We start from the raw sequence: 27,255 nt of genomic DNA on the forward strand, positions 1-27,255 counted from the left end.
ACAATTCGTGAATCGAAATAGGTGCCATAAAGTAAATAATTAAAAATTAATTTGTGACCTTATGTTAATTATTCATTTACGTATTTTGATTTCCTTTAGAAGTAACGGCTGCCTCAACAAGTAATTTAGCTCAAGGGTTGAAATTGTGATGTCTGCCACAGGAGGAGGAGGAATAAACTTGATTTTTAGACAGCAGATTTGAGACCTAGGCCTTTCTATCTAGATGACGGCCTTGAGCCCTTGGACCCTGGCGGCATCTTCGGCCTGCTGGATTGCCTTGAGTTGGTCTTCCGGTGCACAGCTGAACAACGCGGTCTCCCGCTGCTCTCTGGTCTTGTTTATTTTATTCTGTGTGGGCGTCCGAGGACAAGCCCAAACCATATGTTGTAGGTCCGCCCTTTCTCGACAGAATCTACAGCTATCCGTCCAAAGGTCCGGGCAGTAGCGGTAGTAGGCCACCGAGTTCGAAATATGTATCTGTTTGTAAGAGGAGTCGTGTCGTTGCTTGCCGTCTACTTAGCGAGGAGTGTGCCGGGGGGAAATGGGCCCTTCCCAATTTATAGTGTCGGTCTTGGAGTAGCTTACTACGATGTCAGCCTCCGTGGTAGCTATTGCCAGTGCTAAGGCAGCCTCCTCCGCCACCTCCGCCTTTCCTGTTTTTACCTTGCCACTAACTCTGCAGTCACCCTCTAGACTCGTACCAACTATCGACATACTCTATTTGCGTACTCCGCCGCGTCCACTAGACCACGTCCCTGGCGCTACGGAATCTTTTGTGGAGAGCTCTCGCTCTGGCGATTCTTAGGTCTTGGTGAAACTCCGGGTGCATGTTTCTGGGGATTGGGGGTATTGAGACATGTTCCCTTATTTTCCTTGGGATGTCTCTCCGCACTCCGTGCTGTACTTCGTAGGTTATTCCGATGTCAGCTAAGATGTGTCTCCCCGTCAAACTCTGTGTGAGTCTTTCATACTGCGCTACTCTCTGGGCCCCAATAAGTTCGTCTAGTGTGTAATGCACGCCGAACGCCAAGAATTTCTCGTTTGTCGTATTTGCCGGAAGTCCCAAGGCTTGCTTATACGCGCTTCTAATAATGCATTCTAAATTGGCTTTCCCCGCAATGTAGAGCTTGAGGTAATTAAGGGACCACATATACAATACGACTAATTACGAATTTTTATATTAATCGGATGAGATTGTGCTCTTTCATGCCACAGTGTCTCTTGTATATCCGCTTTATTAGTCTGATTGTTTGTTGAACACTATTGTCCAGTACTCTAATGGTTTCTCCATTATGGCCGTTTTCCGGTATGCGGAGTCCCAGTATTCTCAGGCTCTCGACTATCGGTATCGTGGTGCCTTCTACTGTGACCACAATGTCCGGCCTTTCCCTAATGCTTTTGCGACCCCTGCATGTGGGTCTATAGAGCAGAGGTTCTGATTTTTGCGAGGAACATCTCAGTCCCTTGTATCAGATGTAGTCTTCGACCGTGTTTTTACTGCTGTTTGGAGGATCTCTTCCACATGCCCATCGCTTCCAGCCGCCACACAAAGGGTGATGTCGTCCGCGTATAGGCTGTGTCCGAGTCCTTCTATATTTTCGAGTCTCACAGGAAGACCGACCACGTTGAATAGAAAGGGAGATAGGACTGAACCCTGCGGGGTACCTCTATTACCTAGTTCGAGCGCCTCGGATTTGAATTCTTAAATTGAAGTCTTTGCGGTACGATCCGTCAACAAGCCTTTGATGTACGCGTATGTTTTACGTCCTACATCCAGCTTTTGGAGATCTTGTAGTATTGCCTTGTGCGTGACAGTGTCAAAGGCCTTAGTTAGATCGAGACCATGTATCGCCTAGGTGTCTAGAGTTTTCTCACCCGCAACTATGATCTGATGTTTTAGTTTGAGCATAATATCCTGCGTCGATAACTTGGGTCGAAATCCAACCATGGTATGTGGGTTAAGTCTTCCATCATCCATGTTTGTCGTGAGGCGTGTGAGAACCACATGTTTCATGAGTTTACCGACGCAGGATGTTGGCCATATGGGCCTTAAGTTCGTCAGTTGTGGTTTCTTTCTCAGGCTTCGGTATAAAAATGATTTGGGCTGATTTCCATTGACTTGGAATGCCACCTTGCTCGCTCCCAGCAATTATTCATGTAGTTCGTGAGAGCTCGGATGGATACATCGTCGAGGTTTCTGAGTGTTTTGTTGCTTATCCCATCAGGTCCTGATGCAGATTTCGGGTTGAGCCTGGTAAGTTCATATCTGACTTCTGCCTCCGTGATGGGGGTATCAAGATCAGGAAACTCGGCTCCAGCGACGGAGAGTCGAGGACGCACGTATTGTTGTTCACACACAGTCGACTTAAGCCGTGGCTAGAAGTGTGCGGCGACGCTCCCGGAATGTTGCCTCCACAGTCGCAATTGGTTGGCAAAACTTGCACTGCAGCTGGTCGTTCTTAGCAAGATGCTCCCGAATAAGCCGTGGTGATTTTGACGTCACCGCTTTCGTCACGCCAGTCTTGGCAATGAAAATTTCGGGCCAGGTAGCATGACGTCATGGATCGGAGTGAACAGGTCTTGTGCTGTATAGGTGGTGTTGAACAGACTCACACGGAATAGACCTGCAAATAAGTTCGCCTTGTTTATTTTAAACCTGTGCAGCCATACGGGTTCTTTTTAGATAGCAAACTCCCTAAGAATAATCTGGTTACAGCGGTTAGCCTACTGTCTGTAGAGGAATGAAAAAAAAAACCAGACTGGAAAATTCGAAAGCCAAGACATTTCGTCTGATTTGGCGACCGTCATATATCATACGATGACGTGTCGTTTTGCTTACAGCCGTTATTTTGCATCACACGACGAGGCTTGAACCATGCGCAGAGCGGTTTCGCTTACTTGGACGCCAAAATCGCCCCATGTCGGTGTTCGCATTAGGATATATGGGCCTCGGACAAAAGCGAAGAGCTGTTTTCTTTTAGCCTGTTCGCGACAGTACGGAGTAGGCGTGTGCCATAACCTCCTGCTAAGAAAAAAGAAACAGAAAAAGAAGAAAATCTCTTAAATGCCTTAAGTCTCGTATGGCGCTTTTATGCATCTTTAAATATAATAATGGATACTTGTGTAAGGTAACATGCAGTCTGGATATTGGTAAACGTACATCAGGCATCGTGAAAGACAGACATACAAACATGAGCCACAAAAACCTAAAAGTTACACTGCGTAAGAACTTACTCTGGAGACTAGAAAGTTATTTGAATTCTAGGGCTTAATTTACGTGCCAAAACCACGACTTTGTTATGCATGCACGCCGAAGTGGGGGACTCGGGAATAATTTTGACCAACAGCGAATCCTTAACGTGCCCCCAATGCACGAGACATCGGCGTTTTTGCATTTCGCCCCCATCGAAATGCGGCCGGCGCGGCCGGGATTTCATCCTGCGACTTCGCGCTTAGCAACGCAACACCATAGCCGCTAAGATACGCGGCAGGTGCCATAAAGTTATGCAGCTACCACAGAACGAAGGCCCGCGGAAGCGCATAGCATTCGAGGTATCCGGAAAGATATAGTCTCAAGTTTAAATTTCACACAATTCACGAAGTTAAAAGACGATTTTGGTTACAGAAATTTTGTCTTGCGCAAAAATAACAATGCCAAGTTTGTGGGATCGTTCTCCACCTACGGCAAGTTGTTTTTTTCATCCACTTTCATTTCCATTAATTTATCGTTTCTTAATTTTCGTTTATTAAGCACAAGCAATTTCCACTGTGTTGTGCTTGGTGTCAGTGTTTGTTGGCTTCTTATGATATGACTAATAAATATCGGGCCCCTCGGTTAACCCCCTTTCTTCTCGTTTACAAAAAAGACGGAATTTCTTCGTCTTCTTACATTCTAAGTATAGCTTCCTGCGTTAGGCGAGAAGAAATGTGTAGGTATATACAGAGCATCTTCGGCCCAATTGTCCCTGCCGTTTACCTATTAAAACCGTCGTTCGTATAGACAATTCGCGTATTTTTCCTACTGTCCTTTTCGCAAAGCACACATTATTTAAGGCAACTACGTCAAACTGAACTAAAAGACGTACGTCGCCAGTGAAATAATTGCAAACACACTTAACGGCGTTGCTTTTTTCTCATGAATATAGGACAAGAACAGTTTAAATTTGCCGGTTTTACTTGTGCAATAAACACGTTTCTATAGAGAAACTCAGCTGCTGCAGCATTTGAAGGGATATTGTGATGTTAACACTGCTAGACACTGAAGTTCAAGAAATGGCCACATAGGGCGAAAAAATCGACCGCGCGCCGCTGCTAATAAAACAAGCATAGTAAGATCACTTCGGAATGCTTACGTTAGTCCCAATATTTCCCGCTAGGGGCGGCGTAATAAGCGCAATTTTATCTTACAAACTTTCGTCTAAAATTGTCGAATCATTTTTATTACATAAAAAAGAGGGGAAAATTATCATTGCTAATTAGATATTGTACTCTTCATTAGTAAGTTTATTGTTTCTTTGTCACTATGAACTAAAATAGCATTCAGCATCATTGATCTTTCACGTGACCTCTGGCCTGGATTTTAAATTTTTACCGGTATTCTCGAGTGCACGTGAGCACGGATTCATCCGTTCGTACACTTAATGGTTGCTTCTTTGTTGCCAAAACTAGTTTATTGCGCTTCGATGTCTCACGTTATTTAACTTGGGGTGAAGTGACGTGTTTGCAAGCGGACATGCCAGCCCGAAAGCTAGGTTTTGGTCGTGAGCCATTCGGAACACGTCTGCATCGAAACGGGAGCTGGCGCGCTATAACGTACGAAACTATTCCAAACTTTTTCTATTCCAACTCTGCAATCAGCCCTACGCGATTGATTAAAAACTTTTTTGGACCACCCCCACTTCGCCTGGCTGTCACGGGACGTCACGAAAACCGCGATAGCTCCCATCTGATTGACGAGTGCACACTGATTATGCATGATTTGACCGAACAAAAGCAAAATAGTTATTTCCGATTCGACACCTTTTCGCCATTAGCCCTCGGCTATTGGTCAAAAGCTTTCGGGCTGCACCCACTTCACCTGCCTGTCACGCGACGTCACAAAAGCGTAAAAACTCACCGCGTCAAAGTGACGTGCACGCGTTAAAGATGCATTAATATGCCGAACAAAATTGAGTTTTCTTCTAAATAGCCGCAAGCTGCCCCTTTCCGAAAGGAATAAAAGATGGCTGCCGCCGATCGCTCAGGCACTGGCTACGCGCACCTGTCGGAAAGCATGGGTTTATTTGCGTGTAATAAAACTTTTTGCGTGGCCGCGTAACGTTTTCGAGCACTTTCAGCACGTTTACGACCTCGTTCTGCCAACTATTCTTTGCTGAGGATCCATTTTGGCGTCATTCTTAAGGTTCCGTTGCATGCCGCCGCGATTTTCGACCAGCCACTGCGAGTTAAATAAGGGAAAGCGGACCAATCGCAGACGCCGGCACCACCCTATTCGTCCGGTTATCGATTTTCAGTGCAGTGGTTCGGCCCCACCAAATCCCTCTCTACTTGAGCGTGCTCCTCGCCTCTTGTCAGCCAATTAGATAAGACAAGCCGCTCAGCTTTGGCAATGTTATTCGTTTTTCAAGCAAAAAGTGACCTCCTATGAACGAGGAGAGCGGTTGATTGGTCTGTTCAGACAACCCTGCGGGTGACGGCCCGATGCTTGCGTCGGCGGTTACGCAAATTTGACGTCAGGAGATTGGAATAAAAACAGATTGGAATAGTTTTACGTTATAGGGCCCCTGGATTCTGCTGCGGCTGACAACGGCAATAACGGTGAGTCGTTTAACACCGCTGCTTGAATCGTTATACAATATTCGTCTCATTAACATACAGGCGAAGACAAGACAACGAACTAGATCCTGCATTACATATGGGCATGTCAGAATCCTCCGTTGCTGTTTCTTAAATAAACACTTAGTTGCGAAGCGGTCGTTATACACACACAATCAGGAAAGAGAGCGATATAGGAACGCGCGTCACATTTTTCATCGTATATGTAGCCGCGGCCATACGTGACTGAGTAGCCTTATCAATACACATATAAAACTCTTTTTCGAGCCCGCCGGCAACTTCTTTCGTCCACAAAACCAAATAATCCTTGGGTAAAATGAAGTGAAAGTACACAATTTAACGTATTAAACAGTTGCACGCATGATAATTTAGCCATATTTCGTACTTGTTGGTTCCAAATGTTCTTGCTGTTCAGTTTGGTTTACCGTAGCGCATTTATTTTTGCAGTAGTGAAGCGGTGCATCACGTTCGTGCAGAAAAATAATGCATCAGTTCTAATAGCTTCACGACTTTCATGCGTTTGCTTGTGGAACTAGCAGTGTGATCTCTTCTAGCGTATAAATGAGTGCACAAATGCTCTCATTTGTGATCTTAATGATACTTAAGCTGTTGACATGCATTGTAGTTAGGCAGACATCAGTTTTAAGGACAACAGCAAAATTTATTTAGCATGCTGCTTAAGCACCCTAGAACAGACAGTGTAGATTTGCATGTGTTCTGTAGTCGCAAACCATTACAACATATATGTGACACCTTTTTGCATTTCATATTGCAAAATAGTGCTTTTTCAATTTCTGATGCAGTCAAAATTTGTGTTCCAGACATGCAGTAATGAGGACGGCACCAGTATAAAGCAACATATTTCATACACTAAACAGAAGCTGCTGCCTACTACAACAAGGTCATTGTGTGGACTTTGGCTGCTACTACAAGGTAAACAACACCTGGTTCAGAAATAAATATGCTTGATATATGCTGTATTGGCTTGCTAGGCTTGAGATACATGTCATTTGTTTGCAGCAGATATGTTTTTTTTTAGTATTATGGTTCGGTATAATTGGTTCGAACATAAAAGAAAACACTACATGAGTTTGGCTAATCTTTGCTGTATTTCATGTGTCACTGTTCTGCCCCAACAGAGTCTATGCCAAGCACATCTTGGTCATCACAGGAGCTCCCATCTACACCAACAGCAAGGGGCTGGAGCCGAATTTGCAAGGCTATTACACCACGAACAAATAAGCGCATGCAGAAGAATTTGGATGAGATATCAAGTCTGCAGAGGACTGTGTCATGACTGAAAAGAGCTTCGGCCACCATTCCACCACCACGGACATTTGGCCGAGTCATCCAGCTAACTCAAAAAGGACTTTCTAGAAATTCATGTTCAGGTGCACCTGCAACTTCCGACCAAGAAGCACGGACGACGCTGGCCAAAAGAGTTCTGTCAGTTTGCCCTTAATGAGCTTCCTGGTCATGTCAATTCCATTTGTGCCAAGTGTAATTTTTTTTTCTATAAATGCAAGCTTTTTCATTGTCCATTCTCGTTAGAGATCATTCATCCTCATCCAAACATAAAGGTCAACCAATTCTTTGCTGATACTTAATACCAGTCAATGTTTAGTAGCATAACATATCTGTAGCAGTATCTTCTAGTGTATGTTGTCATGCGCAATTCCTCTCTGAAATAGCTGATGCAGCATCGGCATGTGTCTTGCATTAGCCTACGCACCATGTGCTATGCACCATTTACTTTTCTTAATGTTTTTTAGCCTTCAATGCTTGCAGAGCAGAGTGGCTTCTTTCTTGAATGCAAGCTTTCTCATTTTCTATATTCCTAGTCTCGTTGATGATTGCTCTTCTTCCCCGATAGTCTGGGTCTTTGCGCAAGCTACACTGAAGTGATTGATTGCATAATCTGGCTTTGCTGCCCCACTTGGTTGTGGTCGCCTTGTTACGTTTCTCGGATGTGGGTGCCTGCTCAGTTGCGTTGGTAAGCAGTCTCTCGAGGTAAGCATTTGCTCCTGCAGTCCGCAGAGTGACATAGACTCCCAGTATACACGCATCGTAACTGGTGCTCCCCGTTCGTTCTTTCCAGCTGCAGCCATGGGCAAACTGTGCTTGTGGCCTTCCTCGGTCATGATTTGCTAAGAACGGAGACCAGCATATGTGCTTATATGGTTCGAAGTGTTTGAAGCTGATAGCCATATGAGTGAAAATGCCCGCAAAAGTGGCTGCCGAAGGTGATGCCCACGGAACCGATTTATCAATATTGAGACAAAGTGGGGCACCAATTGCGAGCCACACGTCAGTGGCCCCCGAAAGAAACGTGCAGGTTGGAAAGGAGTCAACGCTAAAATGCCAGGAAGTCCATGTCGCTGTGTATAGGCTGCGGCAGCGGATGCCTGCGTCACCCGATTGCTTCGCAATGCAAGTTGGTCATCTTTAACGGCGACTGTCGGTTCAAACAGGTGGGACACTCTGTCCAATCTGTTTCCGCTGCTGGTTGTCGCTCGTTACCAGACCACCACGTGCGACGAAGGCAAGCACTATGGCTGTAGGTAGGCGGCTGAATGTACCGTAAGATACCCGTGTACGTGAATGCTCACTGTTGCGATATGGTTCGTAGCCAATGTATACTGTATTATCTGAACGCTATGCGGGGATTGATTGCTGTTTAATTTCGCTGTTATCTCATTTGGTTATGGTCGCCGTGTTATGCTTCTCGGATGTGGCGGCCTGTGGTTAATTGCATTGGGAAGCAGTCTCTCGAAGTAAGCATTTGCTCCTGCAGTCTGCACAGCGACATAGACTCCCAATTTGCACACACCATGATTCGTGTTCCCCGTTCGCCCTTTCCTGCTGCAGCCATGGGCAAATTGTGCCTATGGCCTTTCTCGGCAGCGATTAGGTATGAACGGAGACCAGCATACGTGCTTACATGGTCCGGTGTGTATGAAGTTGATAGCCGTATGGGCGGAAAGGCCCGCAAAAATGGCTGCCGAAGGTGATGCCCACGAAAGCGACTTGTCCATATTGAGACAAAGTGGGACACAAAGCGTGCGCCACACATTAGCGGCCCCCGAAAGAAAAGAAACGTGCAGGTTGCAAAGGAGTTAACGCTAAAATGCCGGGTAGTCCATGTCGCTGTGTTGGCTGCGGCAGCAGATGCCTGCATCACCCGATTGCTTCGCAATGCAAGTTGCTCATCTTTAACGGCGACTGCCGCTTCAAACAGGTGGGACGTTCTGTCCAATCTGCTTGCGCCGCTGGTTGTCGCTCGTCATGAGACCGCCATGTGCGACGACGACGGTGAGCCGTTTACGAGCTCGCGTCAATGAATCCAGCGTATCTCGACATGCAAATTTTATTTCTGCTATTGCACGAGAATGTACACTGCTTGTCTTCTGCCAGTAAAGTCGCACGTTCCGTTCACTCACTTGTGGCTTGTTTGTATGGGCGTCAGTAGAGGCTCTTTGGTCTCCTGGCAATTAGAACGCACCAGCTATGCGGCAGCCAAGGCATTGAGGCAGGCCGCATAGCCGGCAAGGCAAGCACGGCGCGTACCAGCGTACGCCACTGGTGAAACGCGGCCATATTGGATTTTGCTCTAAAGGAAACGCATTTCCGGATGGATGGATGGATGGATGGATGGATGTTCTGAGCGTCCCCTTTGTAACGGGGCGGTGGGTTGCATCACCAAGCTCTTGCTATTATACTGCCTAATGTCCTACCTAGGTTAAACAATAAAAAAAGAAAAAAAAAACATTGTGAACTCCCACAACCAAGTCTTCTAATCCCCTATTGCGCACTGTGCTTTTGTACGTCTCCGTTTTTTGTCGTCTCCCTACTTTTATTCCACCAATCCTCCAATCGCCTCTTACTAATCCCTATTGCGGACGTTTACTTCTCCACTGCTCTCACTGAACCCAAGGGCTTCAAAGAGGCCAGTGGCGCCTAAATAGACCGCTGGTATAGACGTCTTCACATTCTAGTAAAACATGCTCCATAGTTTCCCTGTAGCTTTACCGCAGCAAGCACATGCTGCTTCTTCCTTCTCCGCTTCCTGTATGAGCAGTGCCATCTGGCGTCCACCTAAGTAAGTTCCATGCGTTGCCGCTGCTTATTTTCGTACCACTGCGGAAGGTACAGTTTCCCTTCTCTAAAGTTGGTTCTTTATTCTATGACAACACATTCTTCCACTAAGCAGTTTTATCGATGAAACCATCTTATTTTCAAATCAAAAGTTATGCTACCCTCTCCCCTCTATTTTGCCTCGTGAAGTAGGAGTGGGGCATTCTCGCGTGTGACCTTATACGGCCAGGACGCCGCTCGCTGCGTGCGTGCTCGTAACTGAGGGCGTGCACGAGCCGTGCTTCCTGAAATATTGCGTATAAGGGAATGCCAGCAAATGGGAACCAAAGCCAGTCAAAAAAATTTCGGGCCAAACCATTCATATGGTGGCGGATTAGCCAGCGAAGCTGTCGATCGCAGACCGAGCAACTGTGGCCAAACTCCATGTCCAGAAACATTCTCTTGAATTTGGAATTCGCCCCAGTGAAACTCGAAGGAGGTGGCAACTAACGCTTCTGCCGCTTGGACGCAGACTCGAACGACCTAGCTTGACGCTTACGAGAGGTCTCCAGTGCGCGATCTTCATCGGTAGCTTGCGCTCGACGCCGGCGATTAGACTCTCGTACCTGCTCTTGCTGACGTTCTTCGGAGGCAAAGTCGCTGGCCGCATTCTCCGCTTTCGCACTGGCACGTCGTCGTTCGTTATACTCGCGTCTCGGCTTCGACGCCTCTCCTCATACTCGGCTTCTTCGGCCGTGCGCACAATGCGTGGTCTCCCAACATTTCCCATTCTTGTTGGAGTTGCAACTGTAGCAGTGATCTACCTCTGCAATGCACAATCCGGTTATTACACACCGCGACGCACATCCCCGTGTTTTCCCGCCAAAAGTGCTACGCCGTTGCATTGAGGGCAGACGACAGCAGACGCTGCCGGCAGCAATGGCGGCCAGCGCGGGTTCACTCCCCCACTGCGCAGGTGCGGCGCGCGGCGAGACCACGTGTCCTTTCTTTCTTCTGAGCCCTGCTATCGTTCGTTATCTTTCTGTTCACTTTACAGACGTTAGCCAGCCCAGATACCCCCGCCTCCCGCCCACTCCTACGAGACCACGCAGGGCCGCTATCTTCTTTGTTCGCTTTACGAACGTTAGCCAGCCCAGACCTCCCCCACCCCTACGAGACCACACATGCGGCTCATTCATACAGGTCCGTCAGGTAAACAGCTTCGCTGTAAAATGGCGTTACCGTCTGCTGTCGTCCATATATGGAAAGATAATAATAATAATAATATTTGGGGTCTTACGTGCCAAAACCACTTTCTGGTTATGAGGCACGCCGTAGTGGAGGACTCCGGAAATTTTGACCACCTGGGGTTCTTTAACGTGCACCTAAATCTAAGCACACGGGTGTTTTCGCATTTCGCCCCCATCGAAATGCGGCCGCCGTGGCCGGGATTCGATCCCGCGACCTCGTGCTCAGCAGCCCAACACCATAGCCACTAAGCAACCACGGCGGGTATGGAAAGATAATTGTCCGTTCTTGTACACGGTGAAGTTTGTCTTACTCAAATCAGCACAATTTCTGAGGTAATTTCAGTAAAGTAGGCATTGACTTTCCAGACAGTGCATAACGCGAAAGCCCGACACGAAAACTCATGCATTTTATTGGATTATTCCTGTAAGTACTCGTACACCGACCGCATGGTAATTCACGAATAGTTACAGCGAAAAATTGCGTTTTAGTACGCAGGTAACAAAACGGCGCCTTGTCACGGATGCAACAAGTGATCTGATCGGCGACTCATATGGTTCCACAGAATGGGAAGCGGCTCAGGGGCAGTAAGTAATACTGGCAAGCGTATATTGTACCCCTTAGTACCATCACTTTCGGCATGTATTGCTCTTTCTTTCATTACGACAGCACTTGTACACGAATTCACGCCCCCGCCGTCATGCCTATCCGTGTGCGACGGTGTATACGCGACCGGCGCGCAGTGCCTTAGAAGTCACGTGATCTGCTGCAGGTGCGAAGAGGTGCAATCAACTTGCTTGGCGAGGGCGACATGCAGCGAATGCAAGCCGATGAGGATCTTTCCTTGACACGTGCTGCCTACCCACATTGCCAGTGTTGAATGTCACGCATTCTGCAAAATGTGTGAGGTTGGTCTGAGGTGTCAAAGGAGCGGCGGCAGGGAACATTCTCTTTGATAGAGTCGCGCGCACTCCGCGCTGCCGGCTCTCCTCATCACGCCAGCGTTGCCTGCTGAGCGTGTGAGGCTGGTCTGAAGTGTGAAAGGAGCGGCGGCAGGGAACGTTCGCTTTAATACAGTCGCACGCGACTCATCACGCCAGCGTTGCCTGCTAAGTGTGAGGCTGGTCTCAGGTGTCAAAGGAGCGGTGGCAGAGAACGTTCGCTTTGATACAGTCGCCCGCGCTCCGCGCTGCTGGCGCTCCTCATAACGCCAGCATTGCCTGCTAGGTGTGTGAGGCTGGTCTGAGGTGTCAAAGGAGCGGCGGCAGGGAACGTTCACTTTGATACAGTCACGCGCGCTCCGCGCTGCCGGCGCTCCTCATCACGCCAGCGTTGCCTGCTAGGTGTGTGAGGCTGGTCAGAGGTGTCAAAGGAGCGGCGGCAGGGAACGTTCGCTTTGACAATCGCGCGCGCTCCCCGCTGCCGGCGCTCCTCATCATGCCAGCATTGCCTGCTTGGTGTGTGAGGCTGGTCTGAGGTGTCAAAGGAACGGCGGCAGGGAACGTTCGCTTTAATGCTGTCGCTCGCTACTCATTACGCCGGCGTTGCCTGCTAAGTGTGTGAGGCTGGTCTGAGGTGTCAAAGGAGCGGCGGCAGGGAACGTTCGCTTTAATACAGTCGCACGCTACTCATCACGCCAGGGTTGCCTGCTATATGTGTGAGGCTGGTCTGCGGTGTCAAAGGAGCGGCGGCAGGGAACGTTCGCTTTGACAGTTGCGCGCGCTCCCCGCTGCCGGCGCTCCTCATCACGCCAGGGTTGCCTGCTATATGTGTGAGGCTGGTCTGCGGTGTCAAAGGAGCGGCGGCAGGGAACGTTCGCTTTGACAGTTGCGCGCGCTCCCCGCTGCCGGCGCTCCTCATCACGCCAGGGTTGCCTGCTATATGTGTGAGGCTGGTCTGCGGTGTCAAAGGAGCGGCGGCAGGGAACGTTCGCTTTGACAGTTGCGCGCGCTCCGCGCTGCCGGCGCTCCTCATCACGCCAGGGTTGCCTGCTATATGTGTGAGGCTGGTCTGCGGTGTCAAAGGAGCGGCGGCAGGGAACGTTCGCTTTGACAGTTGCGCGCGCTCCCCGCTGCCGGCGCTCCTCATCACGCCAGGGTTACCTGCTATATGTGTGAGGCTGGTCTGAGGTGTCAAAGGAGCGGCGGCAGGGAACGCTTGCTTTGACAGTTGCGCGCGCTCCCCGCTGCCGGCGCTCCTCATCACGCCAGGGTTGCCTGCTATATGTGTGAGGCTGGTCTGCGGTGTCAAAGGAGCGGCGGCAGGGAACGTTCGCTTTGACAGTTGCGCGCCCTCCCCGCTGCCGGCGCTCCTCATCACGCCATCATTGCCTGCTAGGTGTGTGAGGCTGATCTGAGGTGTCAAAGGAACGGCGGCAGGGAACGTTCGCTTTGATACAGTCGCGCGCGCTCCGCGCTGCCGGCGCTCCTCATCACGCCATCATTGCCTGCTAGGTGTGTGAGGCTGATCTGAGGTGTCAAAGGAACGGCGGCAGGGAACGTTCGCTTTGATACAGTCGCACGCGCTCCGCGCTGCCGGCGCTCCTCATCACGCCATCATTGCCTGCTAGGTGTGCGAGGCTGATCTGAGGTGTCAGAGGAACGGCGGCAGGGAACGTTCGCTTTGATACAGTCGCGCGCGCTCCGCGCTGCCGGCGCTCCTCATCACGCCATCATTGCCTGCTAGGTGTGTGAGGCTGATCTGAGGTGTCAAAGAAACGGCGGCAGGGAACGTTCGCTTTGATACAGTCGCGCGCGCTCCCCGCTGCCGGCGCTCCTGATCACGCCATCATTGCCTGCTAGGTGTGTGAGGCTGATCTGAGGTGTCAAAGGAACGGCGGCAGGGAACGTTCGCTTTGATACAGTCGCGCCCGCTCCGCGCTGCCGGCGCTCCTCATCACGCCATCATTGCCTGCTAGGTGTGTGAGGCTGATCTGAGGTGTCAAAGGAACGGCGGCAGGGAACGTTCGCTTTGATACAGTCGCGCGCGCTCCCCGCTGCCGGCGCTCCTCATCACGCCATCATTGCCTGCTAGGTGTGTGAGGCTGATCTGAGGTGTCAGAGGAACGGCGGCAGGGAACGTTCGCTTTGATACAGTCGCGCGCGCTCCGCGCTGCCGGCGCTCCTGATCACGCCATCATTGCCTGCTAGGTGTGTGAGGCTGATCTGAGGTGTCAAAGGAATGGCGGCAGGGAACGTTCGCTTTGATACAGTCGCGCGCGCTCCCCGCTGCCGGCGCTCCTCATCACGCCATCATTGCCTGCTAGGTGTGTGAGGCTGATCTGAGGTGTCAAAGGAACGGCGGCAGGGAACGTTCGCTTTGATACAGTCGCGCGCGCTCCGCGCTGCCGGCGCTCCTCATCACGCCATCATTGCCTGCTAGGTGTGTGAGGCTGATCTGAGGTGTCAAAGGAACGGCGGCAGGGAACGTTCGCTTTGATACAGTCGCACGCGCTCCGCGCTGCCGGCGCTCCTCATCACGCCATCATTGCCTGCTAGGTGTGCGAGGCTGATCTGAGGTGTCAGAGGAACGGCGGCAGGGAACGTTCGCTTTGATACAGTCGCGCGCGCTCCGCGCTGCCGGCGCTCCTCATCACGCCATCATTGCCTGCTAGGTGTGTGAGGCTGATCTGAGGTGTCAAAGAAACGGCGGCAGGGAACGTTCGCTTTGATACAGTCGCGCGCGCTCCCCGCTGCCGGCGCTCCTGATCACGCCATCATTGCCTGCTAGGTGTGTGAGGCTGATCTGAGGTGTCAAAGGAACGGCGGCAGGGAACGTTCGCTTTGATACAGTCGCGCCCGCTCCGCGCTGCCGGCGCTCCTCATCACGCCATCATTGCCTGCTAGGTGTGTGAGGCTGATCTGAGGTGTCAAAGGAACGGCGGCAGGGAACGTTCGCTTTGATACAGTCGCGCGCGCTCCCCGCTGCCGGCGCTCCTCATCACGCCATCATTGCCTGCTAGGTGTGTGAGGCTGATCTGAGGTGTCAGAGGAACGGCGGCAGGGAACGTTCGCTTTGATACAGTCGCGCGCGCTCCCCGCTGCCGGCGCTCCTCATCACGCCATCATTGCCTGCTAGGTGTGCGAGACTGATCTGAGGTGTCAGAGGAACGGCGGCAGGGAACGTTCGCTTTGATACAGTCGCGCGCGCTCCGCGCTGCCGGCGCTCCTCATCACGCCATCATTGCCTGCTAGGTGTGTGAGGCTGATCTGAGGTGTCAGAGGAACGGCGGCAGGGAACGTTCGGTTTGATACAGTCGCGCGCGCTCCGCGCTGCCGGCGCTCCTCATCACGCCATCATTGCCTGCTAGGTGTGCGAGGCTGATCTGAGGTGTCAAAGGAACGGCGGCAGGGAACGTTCGCTTTGATACAGTCGCGCGCGCTCCGCGCTGCCGGCGCTCCTCATCACGCCATCATTGCCTGCTAGGTGTGCGAGGCTGATCTGAGGTGTCAGAGGAACGGCGGCAGGGAACGTTCGCTTTGATACAGTCGCGCGCGCTCCACGCTGCCGGCGCTCCTCATCACGCCATCATTGCCTGCTAGGTGTGCGAGGCTGATCTGAGGTGTCAAAGGAACGGCGGCAGGGAACGTTCGCTTTGATACAGTCGCGCGCGCTCCGCGCTGCCGGCGCTCCTCATCACGCCATCATTGCCTGCTAGGTGTGCGAGGCTGATCTGAGGTGTCAGAGGAACGGCGGCAGGGAACGTTCGCTTTGATACAGTCGCGCGCGCTCCGCGCTGCCGGCGCTCCTCATCACGCCATCATTGCCTGCTAGGTGTGCGAGGCTGATCTGAGGTGTCAAAGGAACGGCGGCAGGGAACGTTCGCTTTGATACAGTCGCGCGCGCTCCCCGCTGCCGGCGCTCCTCATCACGCCATCATTGCCTGCTAGGTGTGCGAGGCTGATCTGAGGTGTCAGAGGAACGGCGGCAGGGAACGTTCGCTTTGATACAGTCGCGCGCGCTCCGCGCTGCCGGCGCTCCTCATCACGCCATCATTGCCTGCTAGGTGTGTGAGGCTGATCTGAGGTGTCAGAGGAACGGCGGCAGGGAACGTTCGCTTTGATACAGTCGCGCGCGCTCCGCGCTGCCGGCGCTCCTCATCACGCCATCATTGCCTGCTAGGTGTGCGAGGCTGATCTGAGGTGTCAAAGGAACGGCGGCAGGGAACGTTCGCTTTGATACAGTCGCGCGCGCTCCGCGCTGCCGGCGCTCCTCATCACGCCATCATTGCCTGCTAGGTGTGCGAGGCTGATCTGAGGTGTCAGAGGAACGGCGGCAGGGAACGTTCGCTTTGATACAGTCGCGCGCGCTCCCCGCTGCCGGCGCTCCTCATCACGCCATCATTGCCTACTAGGTGTGCGAGGCTGATCTGAGGTGTCAGAGGAACGGCGGCAGGGAACGTTCGCTTTGATACAGTCGCGCGCGCTCCGCGCTGTCGGCGCTCCTCATCACGCCATCATTGCCTGCTAGGTGTGTGAGGCTGATCTGAGGTGTCAAAGGAACGGCGGCAGGGAACGTTCGCTTTGATACAGTCGCGCGCGCTCCCCGCTGCCGGCGCTCCTCATCACGCCATCATTGCCTGCTAGGTGTGCGAGGCTGATCTGAGGTGTCAGAGGAACGGCGGTAGGGAACGTTCGCTTTGATACAGTCGCGCGCGCTCCGCGCTGCCGGCGCTCCTCATCACGCCATCATTGCCTGCTAGGTGTGTGAGGCTGATCTGAGGTGTCAAAGGAACGGCGGCAGGGAACGTTCGCTTTGATACAGTCGCGCGCGCTCCCCGCTGCCGGCGCTCCTCATCACGCCAGCGTTGCGACAACGGGTGTTCGCTGTCATCGAGTGAACTCGTTCATGTGTGTCACTGGTCGCGCGGCACCACGCCTGTTTAATTAGTAAGTGAATGTTTACTGCAAGCTATACTATCCATAAAATTACAATGCTATATTTATTCTATACATACGGCCCGATGGACACGTGATCCCCCCTCCTCCATGGCAACGCCGTTGCTTCAGAAGTGTTGAAGGTAACGTTGTCTAAGCAAGCCTCCCTGTCTCTTTCATTCTAGAGGGGAGCAATCTTACAGAAACGATGACAAGGGCGAACCGAAATCACCGGAAAATACTCTCTCTATAGCCGGGTCTACCGAAACTTGATATACGGTTACCGGTAACATTGCAGAAAAGAAAGAAACAGGGAAGGACAGGGTCTGAACAGGACAGCGCGTTGTTCTAAGGCTTCGTATATACGAGCATGCTCATTCGCTTTTCCAATTAGTCAACATTTTTTCCCAGTCGAAGCCGGACGAAGCGTCCACCGCTGCATTTTCGCCGGCGCTTGAACTTCCTTGAACCTGTGCTGCATTAGGTCTTTGTACGATATCTCACACAAATTATGCCAGTTGGATCAGTGATTTACACAACGATTTAAACAAAACGACTATCAGCATAACCACGACGACAGAGACCCCAGAGGTTGGCCCGCATCTCCTACATCAGTACGCGCGCCGAGGTCTCACGAAGCGATGGAAGCGGCAAAAGTTCAATCGAAAATTGCGCTACAGAATATCGCAAATCACGAGAGCAGCCCAGGAACACGCAGACCAGCTAACCAGTGCTAACTGGCAAACGTTTTGTGGTAAGCTAAATGGTACGCTGGGCACCGCGAGAACCTGGGCAATCCTTCGGTCGCTAATAGATCCGATAAACACGAAATCCCATAAAAATCGGCAGCTTCGAATATTCCTCCACCACTACGGAGGAGACGGAGACCAGCTCCTGAAGGACCTTGAACAAATGTATCTCTCCGTGGCTCTAAGCCAAGCTATCCGGACTACCCGTATAGAGAAGAAAGTGACCCACTAGGCACTGATATAACTGTCCACGAAATCAAAGCCGCACTCGCAGACATTCATAGGAACACCGCACCCGGAGAGGACGGGATACGATATACTCTACTGCGAAATCTCCCGTATGAGGACCTGGAAACGCTCTGTGCTATGTACAATCAGCACTGGCACGCCGGCACTCTCCCTCTGGAATGGCGACGTGCCGAGATCACTTTCATGCTCAAGCCCGGAAAATCCCTGTCGATCCAAAATTTACGGCCAATTTCCCTCACATCGTGCATCGGAAAGCTGCTTGAGTATGTAATCCTAAAACGGCTTCAACCTTTCTTGGAGATGCAAAATTTATTCTCCCACACACAGTTTGGATTTCGCCCCCATTTGTCCGCTCACAATGTTCTTCAGATAAAAGAGGACCTCGTTTACCCCCCCATCAGGGCGCAGACGAGAGCTCTTTTGGCACTTGATGTCAAAGGAGCTTTCGATAACGTTGCCCATGGTCTCATCCTCAAGAACCTGGCCCACTCCCACTGTGGCTCCCGTATGTACAATTACGTGCGAGCCTTTCTCAAGGACCGTGTAGCCACAGTGGAAATTGGCCCCTATCGGTCATCAGACATAAAAGTTACCGGAGTGGGGACACCTCAGGGGTCCGTGCTCTCGCCGACGCTATTCAACATAGCTATGGCGAGACTACCTCAGTTACTGGAGAAGGTCGAGGAGTCTCCACGCGATACATGCTGACGATTTGACTCTCTGGACGTGCACCGGCTCGGATGGAGACATTTAGGACCGCCTGCAGACGGCGGTGGATAGAGTGCAGGCGTACCTCGCGACTGGAGACCTCGAGTGTGCGCCACATAAATCATAACTATTACTAATACGACCCCAAAGCAGCTATGAAACGCCAATTCCAGTGATTGAAGCGAAAATACAAGGCATATCAATTCCCACTGCACAAAGGGTCCGAATCCTTGGTTATAACCTATAATCCAATGTCAAAGCTTACTTCACGATAGATCTCATTGGACGACAGTGCGAGCAAATCATCGGTATGACGAGGCGCGTTAGTAACCGCCGCTCAGGGCTCAAGGAAGCCGATATGCTGCGGTTGGTCAAGGCATGCATTATCAGCCGGCTAACTTATCACCTCCCATACCACAACCTGACGCTCTCCCGGACCAACCGTATCAACACAATTATTAGAAGAGCCGTTAAACAAGCACTCGGAATTCCTGTATATGCTTCCACGGAACGAGTACTTGCTCTCGGGGTACACAATACCATCGAGGAACACATCGAAGCACACAGAATGGCGCAACTCGAGCGATTGAGACTGACCCCCACAGGCAGGCATTTGCTCTCACGGCTGGGCTACCCACAGCATTCATCCTCTACGCGAGAGCATGTCACAGTCCCCTCAAGCATACGAGCCTTACTCACCATAGCGCCCATACCGCGCAATATGCATCCAGAGCATCATAATGGTCGCCGGGATGCACGTGTTAGATACCTTCGGAAACTCCTCAACGCCCAGCCGGAGGGCACCGTCTATTATACCGACGCTGCCCACTATGCCCTTGCGATCAGCAAGAAAGAAAGACAAGTGTCGGTGGTGGCGGACGATCAGGGTAATATCGTCATCTCGTGTAGCGTTCAAACCGAGGCTACGCTCACAGGGGAGACGTTGGCCATAGCACTCGCCATCAACCACATCGTCAGTCGCATGAAAATATCACCAAAACACGACCACATCATCATTACAGATTCCCAAAACGCATGTCGAGCCTACCTTAGGGGTCATATACCTCAGGAAGCCGATCGCGCTCTCACCAGCACACGTAAGCTCCCTGCCATTCCAGATCCCTCAATACCACGCGTCAGGCTTATTTGGACACCCGCTCATGCCTCTCTGTCGGGCAATGACCACGCTCATGTGGCTGCCCGAGCGCTAACCTGCCGGGCACCTGGCAGTGAGGCGAGCAACCCATATCAAGCCTCCCAGAATTTGCCCAACACATACCGTGACACTCCAGACTTTTACAGACTAGGGCGCTTGCGATATCGCCCTCCATCCAAATCCTTCTCCCAGAATGAAGCCGTATCCCTGAGACGGCTTCAAACCATCTCATATCCGAACCTCCTCCTTTTCAACAAGTTCTCCCCAACCTTATATCCCACCACCTGCCCAGGCTGCAGTGCACCACCGACGACGTTCCACGTCACGATTGAGTGCCAAAAACTACCAAATGATATCCCTGTTCTACAATCCCCCCCCCCACACACACACGCACACGCACACGCACACGCACACACACACACACACACACACACACACACACACACACACACACACACACACACACACACACACACAGAATTCCTGCTTGACAATTTTGAAATGGCGCAAATTCAGGATCATTTTTTTTCTTTTATTTCAGCTCGCCAATGTCACCGAACGACTGCAATACTTTAATTTAGCGATTTAATTCCTATTATGCAAGCGTGACATAATTGACACCAACAGAAAGAGAATGGCGGTAGTGGCGCGGCGCGCATGACTCCTTTTAACAGCCCCGTGACCTTGACCTTCACCTTTCGGCAGTCATGTGACAACCCTGATAAAATACTGTAAATCCTGTAACTCCTGTAAAATTCCAACCCGCCCCGGTGGCTTAGCCGCTATGGCGCTCCTAAGCACGAAGTCGCGGGATCAAATCCCGGCCGCGTTTCGATGGGGGCGAAATGCAAAAACGCCGTGTCCCGTGCACTGGCGTCACATTCGTTAAAGATTCCTACTACGGCACGCTTCATAATCTAATCGTGATTTTGGCACGTAAAACTGCAGAAGTCAATTCAGTAAAATTTCAGTCAAGCGCCTGCTTTTGGCTGACAGCATGCTTATTGTGCCCTTTCCAATCGTTTTCGGCAAAGTTGCGGGGGAAATATGCCGTTATAGCAAGTGTAGTGCATGTTGTGCAGGTTCTGTAAGGTATATTCCTCCATTGCCACATGGAATAGTGAATTGTTAGGACTAATACCGCAAATGTAGCCTAGCGTGTCTTTAGCTATTGTTATTTCCTATCAACTGCGCCGCACGTAACAGCCCAAGTCCAACCCCACCTCTGTGGAAATCCTCTGCACAGAGCGCTGCGATGTCATAACCTCAGGAAATGTTCCCCTATTCACAAATATACAGCCACTTATATCCCCCCCCCCCCATCCCTCCAACACCTCATTTATTTCAGTTAAAGTGTAAGAGACATACATGCGCACAAAGCTTGTTGCGCACACTGTTCCTGTCTCTGAAGTCACTAAAGCAATCACGACACTTGAGCACTGTACCATGGCTCAAAGGAAAGGCCAGCTCGCAACTGAATTGCAGTGAAATACATGCGATGGCCGCACAGGCATTCTTGTGGTCCACAAAAGTTGGTGCGCGCGGTTTTATAAATTCAATGAACGCGATCGCCCATGCGTCGGGCTTGTGTTAGTCCGCTACTGCGCCTTGATTGCGATGGTCCATCGCCGCAGATTCAGCCATCCACAAGACCCCTGTACGAGCCAGACGTGCCCTTCGAGAAGGCCACTTTCGGCATGGGTTGCTTCTGGCAATCCGAGTCCTTGTACGGTTGCGTCAAGGGAGTGCTGCGGACCACCGCTGGCTACGCCGGAGGCACCACGAAGGATCCCACCTATCGCTCGCTGTAAGTGGACTCTCATTCCTTGCGGAACGAGAATCAACTCCGGGTAGCATGACTGCGCCAGGAGGAGCCTTCGTTTATCACCGTTGCCCATTGTACGAACTGACGCGGCGAAATGATTGCAGGAGACCGTTTTCGCTTCAAGTCCACATGTTGCAGGCACCGTGCAGCGCAAAGGGGATCAGGCAAGATATACAGAGCTAAACAGCGGCAGGCGATGAATTTGTGATAGCTTGTACAGTACAACTGGCCCGGGTGTATTGTTATTAAAGTTTTTTTTTCACGTCCAGTAGGTCCCCTGTTTGACAAGTCAGATAATCTCTAAATGAATGCTGCAACATTCATCCTTTCTCTGCGAGTAACCGTTTATCCCACGCATGTTTACCTCATTTTCGATATACATCTGGGAGCTCCTTTTAAAAGGCAGAGTTTCAAAGTCAAAGTCAAAGTAGTTTATTTAGGCATCAGAAAACAGTTGCCTAGGAGGCAGACATAAAGGCAAATAATGCCTGACAGAGTGTCAACCCCCTTCCCCCCACTCCCTAAACATCTCACCCAATATCACTGTAATAATTGCTACATTGCCTGTCGACAAAACTTTCAATATAATTCTTTGGAAAGCACTGGCAACAATGCATCAAAATGAAAACATTTGAAACAAGAGTATTCTGTATCGCGAGAAATGTGCAACTAAGAACGAATGACATTTGTGACATGAAGTACATGAAAATCGGCCAAAGCAATGAAACAGGAACAACAAAAACAAAGTCGCAACTGAAACCAACATTTGGTGCTCACTTGTCACCCCGAGAGAAAAAAAAAACAAAAAAAGACATTTCAAAATTGTGTGCCAAGAAGGTATCTGTTTATGCTCTTTTTAAATGCTTGCGCTGAGACGCTGTCTGTAACAACGGTCATAACTGTTTTGTGTCTATTCAAGAAGTCAGGAATCTGGTAAGATAATTTTTGTGAACCGTAGTTAGTACGAATGTCTCCTTTGTTATAAGTGGCATGCCGGAGGTTGTACGGGTGTTCTTTGTGGACGTATTTTTCTAAGAACAATGATGAAATCTGTTTCATTTGATTGTATATAACTAACGCTATTTTTTTACATCGAATGTTTGTGATAGTCAAGATTCGATGTTTTTGAAATAGTGGGGCAGAGTGTGCTGATCGCGGAACATTCTCCATCGGACCCAACACTTTTCTTTTTGTAGTACATCTAAGCTTTCTAAATTCGTTTTCGTGGTCGTACCGCATAAAGAAGGCAGTAGTGAAGACGAGAGTGTACTAGGGTATAATATATTTGTTTTTTTCACCAAGGTGGTAACAGATCATTTAGTTTAAAAGTGACTCCGATTGTTCGTGAGACGTCTGTTTGTATTTTTGCGACATGTGCTGACCAGCTTAGGTATTCCTGAAAAACTACACCAAGAAATTTATGGGATATAACGCGTTCGATTTGCTGGTCACCGAAGTGAAGAGCAATGTCTGTCATATATTTATTCTTTGGTCTAAATACAATACATTTCGTTTTGTTCGTGTCTAGAGCTAATTTATTCACGCCAAGCAATACTGATAAGTTTTCAAGCCAGATATTCGCTTGTCTCTCTATGTCCCCTATATTAGCCCCTGAAAAAAATTTGTTAGTGTCGTCAGCATAGAGGATAATTTCTGGGGTTAGTGGAATATTTACGATACCATTAATATAGAGAAGAAATAATAATGGTCCAAGTATAGAACCTTGTGGTATCCCAAACGAGATAACGCCAATATCAGACTGAGCTTGGTTTACCGCGGTATACTGAGTTCTGTTCGTTAGGTAACTGGTAACTAGATCTAACGCAGCCCCTCTAATTCCGAAGTTGGTTAACTTTTGCAATAAGATATGTTTAATGAAGTCAAATGCTTCTTTAAAATCAAGAAACAATCCTACGGTGTATAATTTATGCTCAGGATTATTGATTATTTTATCTTTAATATTTAATAGAGCCGTTTCTGTTTACTTATATTTCTGAAACCCACACTGCTGCTCTACTATAACGTTATTTTGTTGAAAGTAACTTAGAAATCGTACATTGATAACTTGCTGTATTATTTTCGAGAGCATTGGCAAGATAGAGATTGGTCTATATTTGCTCAAGACATCGCTATCGCCTCCCTTATGAATTACTGCAACTTTTGCAATCTTGAGCTTATCAGGGAAAACACCTGAACTTAAGATCAAGTTGCACATATGTGATAGTGGACGATTAATAATGTGTGCAACTGCTTTTATGGGTTGTGCTTTCAGATTATAGATTCCTGAAGTACTACTGTCATTTAATTTTAGCAGTAGCGAACAGATTTCTGCTTCCGTAGTGGGAGCCATATATATAGAGCCCGCAATGGCAGGTCGCATGTATAATTTGCACTCCATACTATAACTATCCGTGGTTATAGTATTAAATGCTCCTGAATTTAGAAAGTAATTATTAAACTTGTTAGCTAACGATGTTCCAGTATAGATGGTGCCTTCAATACTCAATTCTTGGAGCTCTTTCTTCCGAGCCTTTGACATGAGGTAGTTCGCGGTTTGCCATATTTTCTTTGGGTTGTTAGTGATACATGCAAACTTGTTTTCATGATATGAATGACGCGCATTTTTAATGTCGTGCCCCAATTTGTTTCTGAGTTTCTTATATTGACCCAGCTAGTCAAGAATTCTAGTTTTTATAAATAGGGCAAAAAGTCTATCACGTTGCTTAATTCTTTTTAACAGTGTTCTACTAATACATAGCTTCCTAACTTTGCTATTTTTCCTAAATTCTTTCACTGGAAATGATTTGTTGTAAATATAAGTAATTTCCTCAATAAATAAATCGTATGCTACGACCGGGTCTTTTGAATGGTAAACATGATCGCAGTTTGCCTCTGCTGTTAATCTTTGGAACAATTGAATTGTTTCGTCATTAATGACTGTGTACTTAATTGCTTGGTGCGAGGTTCGTGTTGGATGTTGTGCAAGGTGTGTTAGAAAAGTAAAGATCGGTATATGGTCATTTAGGTCCGCTAATAAGACACCAGATTCTATATCAGTCAAGTTACAGTTCGTGAAACAAAGATCTAGTAGAGTTCCGGATGTATTTGTTACCCTTGTTGGCACATGAATGACATTTTCATATCCCTATGAGAGAAAGATAGCAATAAGCTTTTGCTTATTGAAATGGGAGCATAGGAGCTATGTTAAAATAGCCGATGACAACAACCGACGAACTATGTTCTACACAACATTCCAGCATTGCTTCAAGAAAATCAAGAAATACAGAAAATGTTCCCGAAGGAGGTCGATAGACCACTACACATAATGTACTGTCGCATTTTATCATAACTGTTTCATAATGAGGACTTATTTGACAATAGTTAGAAATCGCACTGCAGCTCAAGTGTTCCTTCACATAGACTGTGATTCCTCCACCTCGCATACCACTACCGAAAACAGATGTATGTTTATATCCTGTGAATTCAATAACATCTGTTTCATTCATGAACCAGGTTTCCGAAAAGGCCATCAAGTCAAATTGATGTTTGATCGATTGCAGAAACATATCCATCGCTTCCCTTTTTATTTCGTAAGCTTTGCGAATTTCAGTGGCACACAGAGAATCCTTTATCACAACGTGTCTTGCAATCGAGGAAAGAATCAAAGTCGTGATAACCTCCTTCGGAAATGCAGTTTGCCATAAGATAACGGCATCAGGTAAGCAGCTCTTTTGCATTCAGCAATGCCTATCATATTTTTTCTAGGTCGTCGATAGAAACAAACCTGATAATCCGCCTACGAGGGGTACGACGGACGAACCGCTTTCCGTTCTAAGCAAACTCGTATTCCTTTTCTTTTGCCGTTGACTTGATTTTCCATAGCATCTCCTTATTTTGAGCTGTAAGGTTCTCGTTAAAAAAATATCTTACATTCTTTGTTCTTCAGTTCATTCTTCTTGCTTAGCCACTTATCCCGGGTCACACACGAGGAAAAACGGACTAGCACAGGGGCAATCCTGTTCGTCGTGTCTTTTCCGCCCCTTAGTCGATGCCTCAGCATCAGCCTCGGAAAGTCAAGTCATCCGCCAGGAGGTTGAATTTCTCCAAAAGCTTCTCATCGGTGTGCTGAGGCAGCCCATGAATTTCCATGTTTTGCCGTCTACTGTACTGTTCCGAGACTGTTCATTTCCTGCCTCAATTTCTTTATTTCCTCTTCGTCAACTGTTTCTTCAAGTTTTTTTACGCGTTTCTTTAGGTTATTTATATCTGCACTTTGGAATTCCATCCGTTTGAGGACATCATCGTATTTTTCTGACATAGTTCTTACAGAGGTTTCAATGCAGCTAACTGTCGTCATGATAGCGTCTATGTTCTCTACTCTTACCCGCCGTGGTTGCTCAGTGGCTATGGTGTTGGGCTGCTGAGCACGAGGTCGCGGGATCGAATCCCGGCCACGGCGGCCGCATTTCGATGGGGGCGAAATGCGAAAACACCCGTGTGCTTAGATTTAGGTGCACGTTAAAGAACCCCAGGTGGTCAAAATTTCCGGAGTCCTCCACTACGGCGTGCCTCATAATCAGAAAGTGGTTTTGGCACGTAAAACCCCAAATATTATTATTATCTCTACTCTTGCCTTCATTTCTAGTACTACAGTAACCTTTCTCTGTATGTCAGAAATTTCTTTTGCCAGGTCAAAGCCAGCTTCCTTTTGTTTAGCAGCACCCTATCCACTTCGAGCTGTCGCAGTTGTGCAGGTAGCGCACTTCCATGATTTCATTGCGATCTCCGATTTCCTTTTTTTTTTGTAGTTAGCTTGACTAACACCTGAGCATGTTCCTACGTGATAATTAAATTCACACTCCACGCATGACTCGTATACTTCATCGTCGGTAAGTTTTTCATGGCATGCAAGACATTTAGCAGACATTTTCAGCAGACACAGAAGAGTAATGTTAGCTCATCCACTGGACAGCAGTCAACAGCAGCAGCCGCAAGCACACGCCATTTACGGGAAGAGGCGAGATTAATTGAAAAGAATCGACCAACCTGCGCAGTGTGTCAATAAATTAGCTGAAGATCGGCGTCGTTGCGGCCGCTGCTGCTGAGCGAGTATGGGCTTCCTTCCGTCGTAGGCTTCTTTTTACAGCCGTTCTGTCGATGACGCCTCGCTCCCGGCAGGCAGTGGGCGTTTCAGCTGATTTCGCGCCGCTTGTACAGAATCGGAGCAGTTCCTGCGCAGCGTGTCAATAAATTAGCTGAAGATCGGCGTCGTTAGATCGTCGAAGATCGGCGACAGCGTATGCTAACTCCGTGTTTTTGCTGTAGCTCACTGAGGAGTCTCGCTGGTCATTTAGATTAATTTCTACAAGTAGCAAACGAGAGAGAGAGAGAGAGAGAGAGAGAGAGATCAGTGCAATCGTGGCACCCCGGTGCCGGGCCAGCGCAACGCATAGGCGCTTTTATGTTCTCTTATACAGGCTAGCCTTGCGGATTAAATAACGAATGGCGTTAGTAGCGTATATTAGCAGTACTTAC

At 49.2% G+C, this 27,255-nt stretch overlaps 2 protein-coding genes and 1 long non-coding RNA gene across 9 annotated transcripts in view; 2 read left to right on the forward strand and 1 right to left on the reverse strand.

The window, feature by feature from the left end:
• The window catches only part of LOC135906628 (protein FAM210B, mitochondrial-like), a 74,042-nt gene extending 47,255 nt beyond the window's left edge, over positions 1 to 26,787 (reverse strand). The window contains exon 1 of the mRNA XM_065438108.2: positions 26,767 to 26,787. The gene's annotated coding sequence lies outside the window, so the exon portion shown is untranslated. The remainder of the gene's footprint in view (positions 1 to 26,766) is intronic.
• The window catches only part of LOC135906626 (peptide methionine sulfoxide reductase-like), a 74,305-nt gene that overhangs the window by 30,354 nt on the left and 16,696 nt on the right, over positions 1 to 27,255 (forward strand). For 4 of the 7 annotated variants that reach the window (XM_065438105.2, XM_065438097.2, XM_065438098.2 and 1 more), the window contains exon 2: positions 21,530 to 21,702. In XM_065438105.2, coding sequence (XP_065294177.1) covers positions 21,593 to 21,702 — 110 coding nt within the window. In that variant the 5' untranslated portion in view covers positions 21,530 to 21,592. Of the gene's footprint in view, positions 1 to 11,648; positions 11,745 to 21,529; positions 21,703 to 27,255 lie in introns of all 7 variants that reach the window. The other 3 variants (XM_065438099.1, XM_065438102.2, XM_065438100.1) reach the window with 1 other exon arrangement.
• LOC135906680 (uncharacterized) lies at positions 5,720 to 7,577 on the forward strand. Its single transcript, XR_010565804.1, has 3 exons — positions 5,720 to 5,817; positions 6,657 to 6,768; positions 6,975 to 7,577. It is a non-coding gene; the product is annotated as an uncharacterized lncRNA (long non-coding RNA).

This window comes from Dermacentor albipictus, chromosome 1 (genome assembly GCF_038994185.2).
Source record: "Dermacentor albipictus isolate Rhodes 1998 colony chromosome 1, USDA_Dalb.pri_finalv2, whole genome shotgun sequence".
NCBI lineage: Eukaryota > Metazoa > Arthropoda > Arachnida > Ixodida > Ixodidae > Dermacentor > Dermacentor albipictus.